Below are 17,067 nucleotides of genomic sequence, written 5' to 3' on the forward strand. Positions count from 1 at the left end.
ATTCGAAAAACCATAATAGATCATATCGGATCTATGCTAGACCAGTATCTCGAAGATGCATATTTTCCTCGTAAATGTCGAAGTTCTTCTGAAGTCATCTGATCAATTGAGGTGCAATCCCATATGGAAGCATCAGCTTTCTCCGCGTGCTTGCATAAGAACTGGAGACGATAATGTGACAAGATTTCGGAAGGAAGGCATACACAGAAGTTCATCCCTGTAATATTTCGACTTCCGAGAAGAAAAAGTCATTGTGGAGTCATGTGCAGGTGTAAGCGTATCCAACCCCAAATCTATCTTTTGATTATCTGTCGATTTCAAAGGCACATTCGATAAGGCTAGGTAGGTAATCGGGAATTCTTTTCTGTCGTAGATTCTTCTGATAGGTGCTAGCGATACGGTTTGGAAGGATATATATGGAACCTCATCGTTGATCTGCTGCTGAAGAATTTTTCTGCATCTTTTTGACTCAGGACGAATGCGAACAATGAGCTGTATCAGGCTGAGACTCTTGACTTGCGCTCTTGACTGCCGGCTGGGCAGCTTATGGGTATTGCGTTGGCCAGGTCATGTTGTCAGAATGAATGAACACTCTCCAGCGACGATGTATTTTGAAGCCGATCAAGATGGTATACGCAAACCGGGACGTCCAAAAGCCCGATGCAATGATTAAGTAGTGAGAGACACCTCGAAACGTATCAGGGATTATAGAAGAAGAGCGGAAGATCGTGACGCTTGGAACGCTATTCTAAGTTCGGCTAATGAAACAAATGTGCTGTCACAGCCAATTAAGGTAATGTATATTGCCTAAGGGCATGACATCGGTTTGACCGTCCTGGAAAGACCTGAGAACTGGAGGCAGAATGCTGACATTAGAGATTTATGTGCGATAGGGATTAGAGAGCCAGTGTGGGATTCCAGTGGGGCGCTTAAGGACGATTTGACGGTTGCAAGGTTGGCCACTCTTTTAAGGGAAATATGAAGCAGTAGTAGGACGAGCCATAGTAGAAGAGAGAGAAGAGTAGTTGTGCTAACGACCAAGTTATTTGGGGCTGCGCATGTGATGGCCATTATTGAGGGTGGTCATGTTTATTTTTGGGCCCATGTTGGGGCTGATATCTGTTGATTTTAAAATGGTACTAAAATGTAGGTTACTGAATATGGGTGCATTGCTAGACGTACTGTATTCATCCAAGCGCCCTCGACCTCTCAGGTTTCGTTCGTACTGACTGACATCCGATTTTAAGATGGAACTTCGTGACCACGACCGATTAGTGCGACTGTGCGGGACCTGAGGACTGAAAGCATGTTTGTTTTCAAATAGCATCGTTTATTTTCTTTAAGGCATACACCGATTAGGTTTATAAAAACCTGATCGATCTCCTGTGATGGGTTCAAACAGCCATTTTATAATTTGTATACTCTTCACCACCATTTTCGTCATTCCGTTTGCAACACATCGAAATATTGATCTGAGACCCAACATAGCATGTATATTCTTGATCGTCTTGACATTCTAAGTCGATTTAGTACGTCGGTCGTAAGCATGCTCACTTTCGAAGGAATAAAGCTAGATGCTTAAAAATTTGCACACATACATTCTATTAGTGCGAATCGGTGGGGATTGCAAACGGGCTGTATAGGTCAATGTTTTTATATAGCTGCCATACGAACCGCGTCTTGACTTCGTGAGCCGATTTGGCTGACGATTTTGCACAACGACTTCTTCAATGATTTTTAACATACATAATAAATATGGTCCGAATCGGTCCATTACCTGATATAGCTCCCATATAAACAGATCTCTCGACTTCGTTTCTTGAGCCAATATAGGGTGCAATTCTTATACGATTTGGCTGAAATTTTGCAGAATGAATTCTACTTTGGTATCCAACTACCAATACCTGGTTTGGTGACTATTATTGCAATTTATCCACTATCCTTTGTTTGCCTATAAAGAGATATCGGCCAAAAAAAAGATTCGGCCCGGTCGAACTTAGCATGCTTTTGATTGTTTTTATACCCACCACCATAGGATGGGGGTATACTAATCTAGCCATTCCATTTGTAACACCTCGAAATATTCGTCTAAGACCCCATAAAGTATATATATTATTGATCGTTTCGACGTTCTGAGTCGATCTAGCCATGTCCGTGGATCGCTTCAGATTTGAATATATTGGGTTGCCCAAAAAGTAATTGCGGATTTTTTAAAAGAAAGTAAATGGATTTTTAATAAAACTTAGAATGAACTTTAATCAAATATACCTTTTTTACACTTTTTTTCTAAAGCAATCTAAAAGTAACAGCTGATAACTGACGAAAGAAAGAATGCAATTACAGAGTCACAAGCTGTGAAAAAATGTGTCAACGCCGACTATATGAAAAATCCGCAATTACTTTTTGGGCAACCCAATAGCTCCCATTTAAACCGATCTCCCAAATTAACTTCTTGAGTCCTTACAAGCCGCAATTGCTGTCCAATTTGGCTGAAAATTTGCATGTAGTGTTCTGTTATGACTTGTAACAACTGCGCCAAGTACGGTTCGAATCGGTCAATAACCTGATATAGCTTCCTTACTTGAGCCCTTACAAACCGCAATGTTTGTCCGATTTGGCTGAAATTGAGGATGTAGTGTTTCGTTATGACTTCCAATAACCTCATATAGCTCCCATACAAACCGACCTCCCGTTTTGACTTCATGAGCCTCGGGAAGCCGCAATTTTTGTCCGACTTGGCTGAAATTTCGCATGTAATGTCCTGTTAAGACTTTCAACAACTGTGCCAAGTACGGTCCAAATCGGTTTGTAACCTGATACAGCTTCCATGTAAACCGGTCTCTCGATCGTCCTTGCTCGGTTCCTAGAAGCTTTTACTTTCGCTGGTTTAACAGGAGTTTGGTATGAAGAATAAAATTATGCCCTTCAATTGAATCCATGGTGGTGGGTTCCCAAGTTTCGGCCCGGCCGAACTTAGCACGCTTTTATTTGTTTGTAATGTGTCTAATTGCTTGTTTTTCCTTCTTCTTTTAGATTTAATGGTAACAGCAAAACGGTTTGCAGAACCTGATACCGCATCATACTCTGAGTTGTTAGTGGATGTAGCAAGAAATCAAATAATTGTGGGGGCAAGGTAAGTTGAATGAGATGTGCTGAGCATAATTGGAATAAGCGAATACTTGCACATATAAAAAACAAATATAAAGAATTATCGTTCAGCTTGATTAACCTTGGAATTGATCTGAAAACTTGTATGGGCCAACTTGTCCTTATTCTTGATATTTGCCTCTAAGCTATAAGCTTTAATTTGTTGTACTTTTAAAAATTAGAGAGTAATTATTAAATATTACACAATATACAACATATACTTGGCAATATTTAACTTTCGCCGGGTTTTGGAGTCCGGCCCAGAACATGATGAGACAATTTTGAGCGGTGGTCATGCCCTCACTAATATTAGCCATAGTTTTGAGGTATTCATCTGTATAAAACTCCTTTGCGAAGAAAAGGTATCTTAGTGTTGTCCTAAAACTTGATTCGGACAACACGTTTGATACGAGAGAAGTATTTTTATACCCTCCACCATAAGATGGGGGGTATACTAATTTCGTCATTCTGTTTGTAACTACCCGAAATATTCGTCTGAGACCCCTTAAAGTATATATATTCTTGATCGTCGCGACATTTTATGTCGATCTAGCCATGTCCGTCCGTCTGTCTGTCGAAAGCACGCTAAATACTTGGCACAGTGTTAGTATATCTAACAACTGTGCCAAGTATGGTTGAAATCGGTCCATAACCTGATATAGCTGCCATATAAACCGATCTTGGGTCTTGACTTCTTGAGCCTCTAGAGGGCGCAATTCCTATCCGATTTGGCTGAAATTTTGCATGACGTATTTTATTTTTACTTTCAACAACTGTGTCAAATAAGGTTCAAATCGGTTCATAACCTGATATAGCTGCCATATAAACCGATCTGGGATCTTGACTTCTTGACCTCTAGAGGTCGCAATTATTATCCGATATGCCTGAAATTTTGTACGACGGATCCTCTCATGACCATCAACAAACGTGTTTATTATGGTCTGAATCGGTCTATAGCCCGATACAGATCCCATATAAATCGTTCTCTCTATTTTACTTCGTGAGCCCCAATAGGCGCAATTCTTATACGAATTGGCTGAAATTTTACACAGGTCTCCAACATATAATTTAATTGTGGTCCGAACCGGACCATATCTTGATATCGTTTTAATAGCAGAGCAACTCTTTTCTTATATCCTTTTTAGCCTAAGAAGAGATGCCGGGAAAACATCTCGACAAATGCGATCCATGGTGGAGGGTATATAAGATTCGGCCCGGCCGAACTTAGCACGCTTTTACTTGTTTCATTTCCTTTACAAAATGTTTGTGGGGAAATTTGAATTTTTGCACAAATCATTATCTTTAATATTTCACTTACCAAACTTTTCATGAAGGCATTTTCATTAATGATGTGGTTTCTGGTTCCAAAATCTTATTGAAATTATAACAACACAACTGCCAGAAATTAGTCTTAAGAAAGCAGGCTACTCAAATTTGAAACTATCCATCCAAAAAATGTTCATCAATAAAACCCTATAATCTGTCAACATTTTACAACTCAAAAAATGTAGAATTCCATTATTCGTTTTTTTTATTGTAAAGATAAAATGTACAATTGTATAGTTGAGAAATGATAGATTACAAAACAAAACCATTCAGACAATGTTTACAGTTTTCATTTGTCCGTTATCTCTGGTGACGAAGGTTATCACTCAATAACCAAGGAGAAAAGCCACATTTTTATACCCACCACCATAGGATGGGGGTATACTAATCTAGTCATTCCCCTTGTAACATCTCGAAATATTGATCTAGGACCCCATAAAGCCTCACTTTTCATCCGATTTGGCTGAAATTTTGCATATAGTGTTCTGTTATGACTCTCAACAACTGTGCCAAGTACGGTCCAAATCGGTCAATAACCATATATGACTCCCATATTTCAGCAGAATGCATGGTAGTGGGTTCCCAAGATTCGGCCCGGCCAAACTTAGCACGCTTTTACTTGTTTATCTTCTTCTTATATATAACAAGTAAAAGCGTGCTAAGTTCGGCCGGGCCGAATCTTATATACCCTCCACCATGGATCGCATTTGTCGAGTTCTTTTCCCGGCATCTCTTCTTAGGCAAAAAAGGATATAAGAAAAGAGTTGCTCTGCTATTAAAACGATATCAAGATATGGTCCGGTTCGGACCACAATTAAATTATATGTTGGAGACCTGTGTAAAATGTCACCCAATTCGTATAAGAATTGCGCCTATTGGGGCTCACGAAGTAAAATAGAGAGAACGATTTATATGGGATCTGTATCGGGCTATAGACCGATTCAGACCATAATAAACACATTTGTTGATGGTCATGGGAGGATCCGTCGTACAAAATTTCAGGCATATCGGATAATAATTGCGACCTCTAGAGGTCAAGAAGTCAAGATCCCAGATCGGTTTATATGGCAGCTATATCAGGTTATGAACCGATTTGAACCTTATTTGACACAGTTGTTGAAAGTAAAAATAAAATACGTCATGAAAAATTTCAACCAAATCGGATAAGAATTGCGCCCTCTAGAGGCTCAGGAAGTCAAGACCCTAGATCAATTTATATGGCAGCTATATCAGGTTATGGACCGATTTGAACCATACTTGGCACAGTTGTTGGATATCATAAGAAAACACGTCGTGCAAAATTTCATTCCAATCGGATAAGAATTGCGCACTCTAGAGGCTCAAGAAGTCACGACCCAAGATCGGTTTATATGGCAGCTATATCAAAACATGGACCGATATGGCCCATTTACAATACCAACCGACCTACACTAATAAGAAGTATTTGTGCAAAATTTCAAGCGTCTAGCTTTACTCCTTCGGAAGTTAGCGTGCTTTCGACAGACAGACGGACGGACGGACAGACCGACGGACATGGCTAGATCGACATAAAATGTCACGACGATCAAGAATATATATACTTTATGGGGTCTCAGACGAATATTTCGAGTAGTTACAAACAGAATGACGAAATTAGTATACCCCCCATCTTATGGTGGAGGGTATAAAAATCAATTTGTGTTTGTTTGTAGGTTTGTTTGTTTGTTTGTTTGTATGTTTGTGTGTTCCTTATATACTCAGAAACGCCTGAACCGATTTTCTTGAAATTTTCACAGATGGTGCATGATGTGAAAATAGCCTACTACATTTTTTGATATCTGAAGGGGGGGGGGGGGGGGGGGGGGCGGACCCTCCCCCTTACCATAATTTTCAGTAACGCCAGATCTCGGAGATGGGTGGTGCGATTAAAGCGAAATTTTGTGTGCTCTCATATAGTACCCTAAAAATAAAAATTTTCAAATTCCGGTTGGGGTACCTAGGGGGGCCGCCCGATCCTAAAACCTACCAAACATTTATTTAGACCAATCACGACAATATGGGACTAAAATGAAAGGTATTTAGGATAAGAAAACGTATCTAATATTCATTTGTCGAACAAAGTGCAACCACCCAACCACCCCAACCGCTAAAACACCTAAATCGGACATCGGACAAACACCCCTAAATCGGACATATTTACCGACCATGGCAATATGGGACTCAAATGAAAGGTATTTGTGAGAATACGAATCTGATATCCAAATGTGGGACCACGTTTCCAAGGGGGTCGACCCCTTCCCCATAACACCCCCCAAACAGGACTTATTTACTAACCATGGGAATATGGAGCTTAAATTAAAGGTATTCGAGTGTAGAATTAGAATCGAATATCCAAATATGGGACCAAGTACTTGGGGGTCCACCTCTCCCCAAAAACATCCCCCTAAGGGGACAAATTTACGACCATAAAGTAAACGGAGTAAAGCACGAATATGATATCAATATTTGGGAAAAGTGTCTATGGGGCCACTCCACCCCCACAACACCACCCAAAAAGTAAGTATTTGCTGACTTGTGCAATATGAGGCTCAAATAAAAGGGTTTTTAGGTGTAACACGAATCCGATATATATTTTCAAAGCCAACTCACTGAGTGGCCGCCCATCCCCCAAAACACCCCCCCAATCCGGTCACATTTGCCGACTATGGAAATATGGGGCTCAAATTAAAGGTATTTGGGAGTAGCCCACGTATCTGATATCAACATTAGGGACCAACTGTCTAGGGGACATCCCACCCAATAACAACCCCCAAATAGGACGTATTTGCTCACCAAGACAATTTGGGTCGTAAAGAGAGTGGAATAAAATATTTATAGTTTTTAGGGCCAATACCCCAAACTGGACATATTTGCTGACTTTTGCAGCAAGGAGTTTAAATAAGATTAGAAAACGAATTTAATATCCACTTTTAAGGCCAATGGAAATATGGGGTTCAAATAAATGATATACAGATATATGAGTATAGAGCACGTTGCTGATATATTCTCCGGGCTTAGTGTTTGGGCGGCCACCCCAATTCCGAAAACACCCCTAAATCGGCCATATATACCGACCATGTAAATGTGGAGCTTAAATGAAAAGTATTGGGGGGTAGAGCAAGAATTGATACCCACTTTCGGGACCAAATTTTTTAGGGGTCTACCGCTTTCCCAAAATACGCCACAAGCAGCAATTTTTTTGTGACCATCGCAAAATAGGGCTCAAATAAATGTATTTGGGAGTAGAATGCGAATTTGATATCCAAATTTAGGACCATGTATTTAGGGAATAACCGCTTCCCCAAAACACCCCGCAAAGGGTAAAAATTTTTCGACCATGCCAATATGTGGTATTAAAGATTAGAAAACGAATTTGATAACCTATTTTGGGCCATGTGTTTGGGGGACGCCTCATCGTGTTAACTCTCCTAAACCAATGGCAATATGGGATTTAAATAAATGGTTTTTGAAAGACGAGCACGATGCAGATATTTTTTCAGGGCCGAGTGGCTGGGTGACCACCTCACCCAGTATAAAGTATTGAAATAAAGTATTTTAAGAATGGAGTACGCCTTACATCCAAACTAAAATTCGTAAACCTATAAAGATCATATGGGATTCGGACAAAGGCACTTATATTGTTAAACAATTAGTCAAGCGATATACTATTTTCGTAGCATGGTATTTCACAAAAAGCTCTTTAATTGTCAAAAATAAATATTCCAAGGAAACTTTTGTTCCATATAAAGTAGAAGAAGGCGCAGCGGAGCGGGCCCGGGTCAGCTTGTATATATAGTAAAATGTCATAAAATCATAAAAATGACATACAATCGATTAAATGCTTGTAATTACAATAACAAATCATTGCAAAATATTCATGTTGCACTCACTAAAGTCATTATTAAGCCATCTTCTTATCTTAAACAAAATATTGATTTTTCTTTTTTCCAATAACTGTAAACAGGTTTTAAATATTGCCAAAATTCTACGAAATTTTAATAAAGTAAAGTAAATTAATTAAAAACAAAAATAAAAATCGATTTTGTTTACTTATATCAAAAAATAAACAAACAAATTTATACCGTCGCTTTGGATTGCCCTAAAGCTAACAAATCGAGTGTCACATACTTCTAATCACCTAAAAACTAAAAAAAAAAACAGAAACCTGTGGTCAACTTGCTTATTGATAACAATATTTATTGAGGACAAGATTAAATTGAATGAAAAAAAACCCCACTCTTATTGTAAAGGCATTTTAATATTGAATAATACTTTTTAGTTGACATAGAAAACTGAACATAGAAACTGGCGGTTCCCTAGAGAACTAGGTTAACATTACTTCCTGATAGTTATATTGGTTTTTGTTTTTAGTTATCAAAGATAACAACTAGCTTGTCCTTTTTTTAAAAGAAAACTTAGTTTAGATAAGACATTTAAAGCTATTAGAACTGAATTTTATCTATAACAAGTCAAACGCTACTACGTTCGGCCGGGCCGAATCTTATATACCCTCCACCATGGAACGCATTTGTCAAGTTGTTTGCCCGGTATCTCTTTATAGGCAAACAAAGAATAAAATATGTGAATTACAATGCTATTGTGGCTATACCAAGTTATGGACCGATAGGGGCCATACTTGGTTTGGCGGTTGGAGACCAAAGTGGAAGCCATTGTGCAAAATTTCAGCCAAATTGGATACTTTACAAAGATCTCCGATTTTTGAGCTTGTCTCGAAAGAGAAACAAATGAAAAAATGTGTAATAAAAAATAAAAATTCGGCTGAGCCCGGCCGGTATTCGAACCTGGGAACTCAAAACCATCGAAGCGAATAAATACAACTTCTAAAAGATGCACCCAAACGACATGTGCATGCCATGGAAGCTAAGTAGTCGTATGGAGAAAAAGTCTATTCACTACAAAGAAAATACATGCGGCGGAAAAGAACAGCTAGTGTGAAAGGTGTCCGACTTGTTCAGTAGTTTTGGTATGGGTATGGTATGGACGTATACCTTACACCCACCATACTACATCCATACCATAAGTGTTAGTGTCGTGCTTACATCGTAGACACGTTTTCGCGGTATATTCGATATAAGTACGACCTACCACAATGTATGGCCCTTGTAGCCTCCCCATTTAATATGGCCGATGAGTTATGCTAACCAAATGACGAAACGCGTCCCATTGTTGTTGGCGTGTGTCGTGATCTCTGGCTTTCCGTTTCCATTGCAAAAATCTCGATCATAGAGGACGTCTCAAAATGCGAAACAAACGAAAAATTTGATTATAATAGCGCCCTCTAGAGGCTCTAAAAGTATACTCCGAATATCAGATTATATGAGAGATATGGTTGCCCAAAAAGTAATTGCGGATTTTTTAAAAGAAAGTAAATGCATTTTTAATAAAACTTAGATTGAACTGTAATCAAATATACTTTTTTTACATTTTTTTTTCTAAAGCAAGCTAAAAGTAACAGCTGATAACTGACAGAAGAAAGAATGCAATTACAGAGTCATAAGCTGTGAAAAAATTTGTCAACGCCGACTATATGAAAAATCCGCAATTACTTTTTGGGCAACCCAATAGATACCATAAAGCCCTCCAAACTTTAGAAGGGCCCAACGACAACAGAACTTCAACAATATCTTAAGAGCACTTCAAAAATTAAGAAATTCCAATGTTTTAAGTATTTCTTCATATTCGAGGTGCCCTTAATGTTTTTTCCTCATACTCTGGTGTAAAGTAGACCCTTCTATACCAGCACACAATAGCACTTGTGCACTATCTGTAAACTGAAGATAAGTTATGAGGGAAGATTTTATATGATCTAGAAACGAAATAAAAGTAGAACCTCAGTCAACTGAAACTGATTTAGCTGATAAGATAAAATTGTACGTTATTTACCTCCCTATGTTCTGTTTTGATCGCATTTACTGACTTGCCTCTCTTGGCATATTTTGTTTTGTTCTTTTAATATCAAATGTCACTCAAACTACAATATTAGGGGAAAATAAGACGTTAAATTTTGTCCATCATTATTGTGAAAGAATTACGGCTTAATTTGAATTGAGTGATGGGTTGGAAATACCACTTGGCAAATACCAAAACATGTCCGCAGAGGTATTAACCCTTTTTTTAGTGAAATAAAACCCCTTAATGTAAAGACAAAGAAAAACTTTAAGTCATGGGGACATTCTGTCATTATAAATGACAAGACAGAAGATGTTGTGAGGGCTTGAAATTTAAGTGGAGTTACGAGTGTTCAAAGATTATTTGACACTGCCACTATTTACTCGACAATCCCCACAGGCAACTTTGTGCCAAAACATTATCTTCTGGCAACATGACAGCGGAGAGTTATTGGGAAAAACGTATGGCAGAATGGAAGCTGTTGGTGCCCTTAATTCGAGGAAGTACTATCTAAAGAATTTTAGAAAAGTCTTCTCTCTTATCTATTTTATTTCAACTCAGTATTCCGTGGTATCAGATTTATAGCTTTACCACCCACTATAGTGGCCGTTATTTGCATGGCGTTAACCCGCCCCACAGTGCCCCCTTTCATTCCTGGTCTACTAGAAGCGGAAGACTGCTCAGAGGAAGACTTGTGACTTCCAACATCCGTGCCAAGTATGTTCCGAATAGGTCTAAAAACAGACATAGCACCCATATAAACCGATCCCCTGATGTGCTTTCTTTAGCCCTTAGGAGCCTTAATTTTCACCTGATTTGCCAGAAATTTGGCCCAAACCCCTATCTTATGACTTACAACATCAGTGCCAAGTTTTATCCGTATCGGGTAATATGTTGATATAGGCCTCCCTAAGTACCGTTATCCCGATATGGCTTCTTGAACTTAGCACGCTTTTACATACCAAAGACCAATTTCATGTTAGGACCTAATATGCTGAACTGGGTTCCATAAAAAGCACTACATCCAGCTTTGGGCGTCATGTCGGCACCAGATATCGCCAACAGATCGCCTAAATATTTTGTATTTTGCTTATGGAGATCTATGGTAACCAAGAGAAGACCGAAATCCACTGCGGCTATAAGACTTAAGACGATGGGAGAGTGGTTAGGGATAGAACAGGTCATACCATCGAGTCAACGATAGGAAACTTGTAAGGAATGGAAGAGATTTCCGATCGAATCCGAGACGACACTTGTGGTAGAGTGCGAGTGCGAGGCTGCTAGCGGCACAGTCTTGGATTGACGGAACCCTAATATTGCCATCTGGAAGATCATGCTACACAGATGGATCACAGCTCGAGACCAGAATGGGTCTGGGGGTTAACATTGAGAAGCCAGGGACTGAAATCTGTTTTAGACTGCCTGACCTCAATACGATCCTGCTGGAGGAGACCCGGGCGTTCATAGAATGCGTGAGGTGGTGTGATGTAAACGAGAGGACTTCGAGTGAGAACATTTTTAGCCTACAGTAAACTGGCCATCAGGGTGATAACAACGAGGACGGTAAGGTTGCCTTCTCTGAGGATGGCACGAATGGCATCGTTTGGATGCCGGGCCATAACGGATTAAATGGGGAATGAAAAGCAGACGAATTAGCAGTAAAGGCCAGAGGACTGCCGTCAATAGATTTGGTTAACCCGAATCCTTTTGGGACGACGCAGACCGAGTTAAGGGCGTGGGCTACAAAGGCATTTAACACAGTGGAACAGCGTAACGGTCAGAAGGACGACGAAAATTCTATGAAAATTCAGATTGTGAGTAGACGAAGCTATTGCTGAAAGGAAGTAAGCAGGAGCTCAGTATAGCTTTCGGTATTATGACAGTATACTTAGGACTATGAGCTCACTTATCCAAAGTCAGCGCGGCAAGATATAACATTTGCAGGTCATATGGGGAAGATGATGAGAGAGTAGGAGAAAATCAAAAAAATTAGTAAAAAATATGCCGTGTAAGAACGGATAAAGATATCTCTTTGATATTTGGAATGGTTAGAGCAGAGGTGTTGTGCGGGTGTCTCTTGGTAGGCCCTTAAAGTTAGTTTGGAAATAGAACAATGTGAAAAAAATATATTTTTTGAACGTTTTGCGTTAAAAAAAAAAATATTTTTTTTTTTATTTATTGATAAGCTTGCCTTAATTTTTCTGTAAAGACGACATTTCGTAGATGCTTTTTCAGTGCAATTTGAACAAGATATGTCAACCTAAACGGGTGCTATATGTACTTTAAAATAAGCAGTTCTCAAATTCCAAAGCCCATATCCCCCATTTGGGCATAAGTTTTTTTTACTCCATATGTCCTCTAAACACCTTACATTATTTGTACCCTCGACTGCAGATTAAATTTAAATCCTGTATGGAAAGGCGCAAAGTCGGGCGGTGCCGACTCTATAATACCCTACAATTGTATATTCGGACAATATATATAAATATATGAGAGCTATATCATAATCTGAACCGACTTTTCTCGTACAGATCTTTGGAAATTGTTGTAACTACAGCCACATAAGTGCAAATACGGCGATAAAAATATGTGGGAGCTATATCCAAATCTAAACCGTTATTGATGAAATCTTAAAATTAGTAACAAAATAATCCGTGCCCAATTTTGTGCAGATCGGTTGAAAATTGTAGCTACTACGGCTATCAAAGCCCAAATCGGACGATACATATCTATGGGAGCTATATCTTAATCTGAACCGGTTTTGATGCAATTTAGCAGATATGTTAAGATCGGTAGCAGAACAATACATGCCAAACTTCTTCTACTATGGCCATTTAAGTGGAAATCGAACGTCACATATATATGGGAGATATATCTAAATCTGAACCGATTTTGATGAAATCTTGTAGATATGGTCAAATCAGCAACAAAACTATCCATGCGAAAACTATCGTACCACAAATCAAGATTTGGCAGCACGTACAATTTTTCGAAATGCCGTGGTAATCGACTGTTACACACGATCTCGATAATAAATCAGCTTTAACCATTCTAAATTTCGAAGAGCATGGAATTCCTGAAGCACATATGAATTTGAACTGGCCAACAATGCAATTATTAACGAACCCATTAATCCAGAAATGGGTTTCGTCAAAATTGGAGTTAACGCTCTTCAAGTAGTGGTCACCGACTCCAAATTTCGGTAGTAAATTTTTATGATTTGCAATTATTAACGAACCCATTAATCCAGAAATGGGTTTCGTCAGAATTGGAGTTAACGCTCTTCAAGTAGTGGTCACCGACTCCAAATTTCGGTAGTAAATTTTTAATGATTTGCAGACGTTGTTCGTTCGTGTACTTTGGCCATGAGGAAAGTGTTGAGTTTACTGAATAAATTGACAGTGATAGTTCGCTGATAAATGTAGGAGTGCGTTCACAAATTAAATTCAAAGTTGTCAAGTGCCTATTGGAAAGCCCTTTACTTTCACCCGACATGGTATTCATGGAAAAATGTTTGACTTTTGCCAAGTTACCATATTGTATGGTTTCAAACGTGAATAATAAGGTCGTCTGTTTCAAAATCCTTCTAAAAACATTTCTTAAGGTCTCTACATTTTGTCACAATTTTGCCTCTATGTCAACATTTATGATTGATTATTGTCATGTGCTCTCTTAGCATTTCATGCTGAGCAAATCTGCTTTAAATTCACTTGTGATTGATGTTCTTCATTAAATAGTTCCCAGTATTCGTTCAGAGAATTATCAAATTGCTTTTTTTTTTTGACATGATCTCATAAAGCGCCAGGGATGATAATACCGGATCTCATGACGCATGTGTAAACACTGCGGTAGGTAGGCAAAATGGGTAGGTACGCAGATCATTGCTACCTCATGCGGTGCAGGTTCATAAATCCTAAGCCACTTCAAAGACATCAAATGACAAATGGTAAAACAAAATTTTGTCGCCTCCTACCCTGATGGCAAGGAAATTGAAAACAACTTCAAATGAATTTTTTAAATTACTATGAAATGTTGAAGAAAAAAAACACACACACACACAACCTAACCATACCAAAATTGGGGACAATTTATGTTTAGTTGATTAAATTACCCTGGGGAGTACTTCAAGAGAATGTTTTTTTCTTGAATTGTCATAACTACAACAACACAGGTAACTGCTGTCCTAGTATGACTGCACTCAAATTACCAGCAACTCGAATTACATAGCCTACCATGGTTGGAGATATTACATGAATTTTTCACTTTACAAAAATAGAAAAAATAAAATATTTCATTACCCAACACAGCTCCCTAGCGACACTTGTCCAAGCTGGACAAGGAAATTTTAACTGGGCCTGCGGTATTTGGTAAATTCAGTTCATTGTGGTTATACCTTCAAAGTGGCCGGCTGCAAAGAACTTTAATTACCTTCTGACCATAGGTTGAAAAAACGGAAACCCCTTTAACAACCTTAAAATTATGAAATTTTATTTAAGTCACCTTTTCCTTGATCATGGGGGGAAATTAAAATCCGAGTCTGTTGATCATCCGGGATATATGATACTTTTCTCCAAAAATTTTTTTTTCTTATCACATTTTCTTTTCTCTTTATTTTTGAGCATGTCAAGTGTTTTTGTATTTTGTCGACTTTGATGACTTGGTTAAATGCCCTTTAATTTATGGCCTGTAATACAAGGATGTGGTTGAATTTGATCTATGTTTTTATCGAGATTTTTTTCAATTTCTTTGTTACTTTGCCGTGCGTGTAATTACCAAAAAAGAATGTTCATTATTTTTTAAGTTGAGATTTAGGCACCAGTAAAACCACATCAAGGGGTACAGGTGTTAGAGAAAGATTTGTTGTTGTAAAAAACCACATGAAGAAATTAAATGTTAAAAATTCTGATTTTGTAAGCTAAATCAAATTTTATCAAAAGTAGGATGTACGAATCTTGCCCACCTACATAATATAGGTGGGCAAGAATCGTGTTCTGGCCCAGCCATGGGCATTGGTGCAAAGATAAGCACTATTCAATTTTTTTCCCTCCCCCAAAAAATAAGTAAAATAAAAATGTATTCCTTAGTGTCTGATGGGCCACCCCCCCCCCACCCACCCATATTGTACCAATTGCGACAATATGCATATGAAATGGAATGTATTTAAAAGTAGAATAACAATCTCATATAAAAATGTATTCCTCGCCTCTCCACCCCCCAAAACTCCCCAACAGGGTTTATATACCAATTGAAACAATATGGATATCAAATGAAAGGTGTTTGGAAGCTGAGTACACATTTGCTATAACAATTTGGTCCAAGGTGCCTACGAGGCCTCCACATCGCCAAACCCCCTTAAACGGGCATAAATGTCCAATGTCACAAAATGAGTTGGAAGTTAACTACGAATCTGGTATACATATTTGGGATAGAGTCTGGGACTGGGCCACACCCTAAATACCCTTCAATAGGACGTGTAGTGCGAGCGGGATAATATGTGAATTAAAAGAAAGGTATATGGCAGTAGAGTTCGAATCTAATGTTGATATAAGGATTCAAGAATCTGGGTCACGTCCAGCCATTCAGCAGGACATGTACATAACAACAATAAAGGACTGTAATAAATAGTCTTTTGGGCCTTAGCGTAGGGGGGGAGCGACCCTCTCCTCCCAATAAAACAATACCAAACTGTCATGTAGGACGACCGAGAATAAATTGTACTCAAATGAAAGGATATGTCGGAGGGCAATCCCCCTCCCCCTATCCTACCCAAAAACAAAGGAATTAGAAATAATATATGAAGTCCGATCAGGATAGAATAGGACAGCAAGAAAAGGTAAAATGAAAGGTATTTGAGACTAGAGCACAAATGTAATACATGAGGCTCTATCACACCCTCAATCACACCCCTCCACCGCACATATTTACCGACCATAGCAATATAAGGCTCAAATGGAAGTATTGTAGATGGGAGTAAAGCACCAATATGATATCTACATTGGGGCGAAATATCTGAAGAGGACGTACCAGCACCCGCAAAAAAAAAAAAAAAAAATGAGTGAAAGAAGGAGCAGCGACGCGGGACCTGTCCAGCTAGTATATATATATATATATATATATATATATATATATATATATATATATATATATATATATATATATATATATATATATATATATATATATATATATATATATATATACATATATATATATATATATATATATATATATATATATATATATATATATATATATATATATATATATATATACATATATATATATATATATATATATATATATATATATATATATATATATATATATATATATATATATATATATATATATATATATATATATATATATTTTTTTTTTTTTATTTTTTTTTTAAGTATACTGATCGATTTAGAGTCATATATATATTTATATATATAACTCTGAGTCGATCAGTATACTTATAAAACCTAATACCACAGTGGTGGTGTACGGTATAAAAAAAATAGTTTTTTGGAGAAGGTCAGCCACAAAACAAGTTAGTTAGGACGGGCCGAACTTAGGATATTCACAACCTTGGATACCCACTACCTTGTATACCCACTACCCCACTATTTGTAAACCACCTTATATCATAGGTCGGTGAAAAATTCATCATTTATGCCCCCA

At 38.0% G+C, this 17,067-nt stretch overlaps 1 protein-coding gene across 1 annotated transcript in view; it reads left to right on the top strand.

Annotated features, from left to right (window-relative positions):
• Positions 1 to 17,067, top strand: part of LOC106093560 (semaphorin-5A) — a 112,972-nt gene that overhangs the window by 43,858 nt on the left and 52,047 nt on the right. The window contains exon 3 of the mRNA XM_059370883.1: positions 3,034 to 3,133. Coding sequence (XP_059226866.1) covers positions 3,034 to 3,133 — 100 coding nt within the window. The remainder of the gene's footprint in view (positions 1 to 3,033; positions 3,134 to 17,067) is intronic.

Source organism: Stomoxys calcitrans, chromosome 1, assembly GCF_963082655.1.
Source record: "Stomoxys calcitrans chromosome 1, idStoCalc2.1, whole genome shotgun sequence".
NCBI classification, from domain to species: Eukaryota; Metazoa; Arthropoda; class Insecta; order Diptera; family Muscidae; genus Stomoxys; species Stomoxys calcitrans.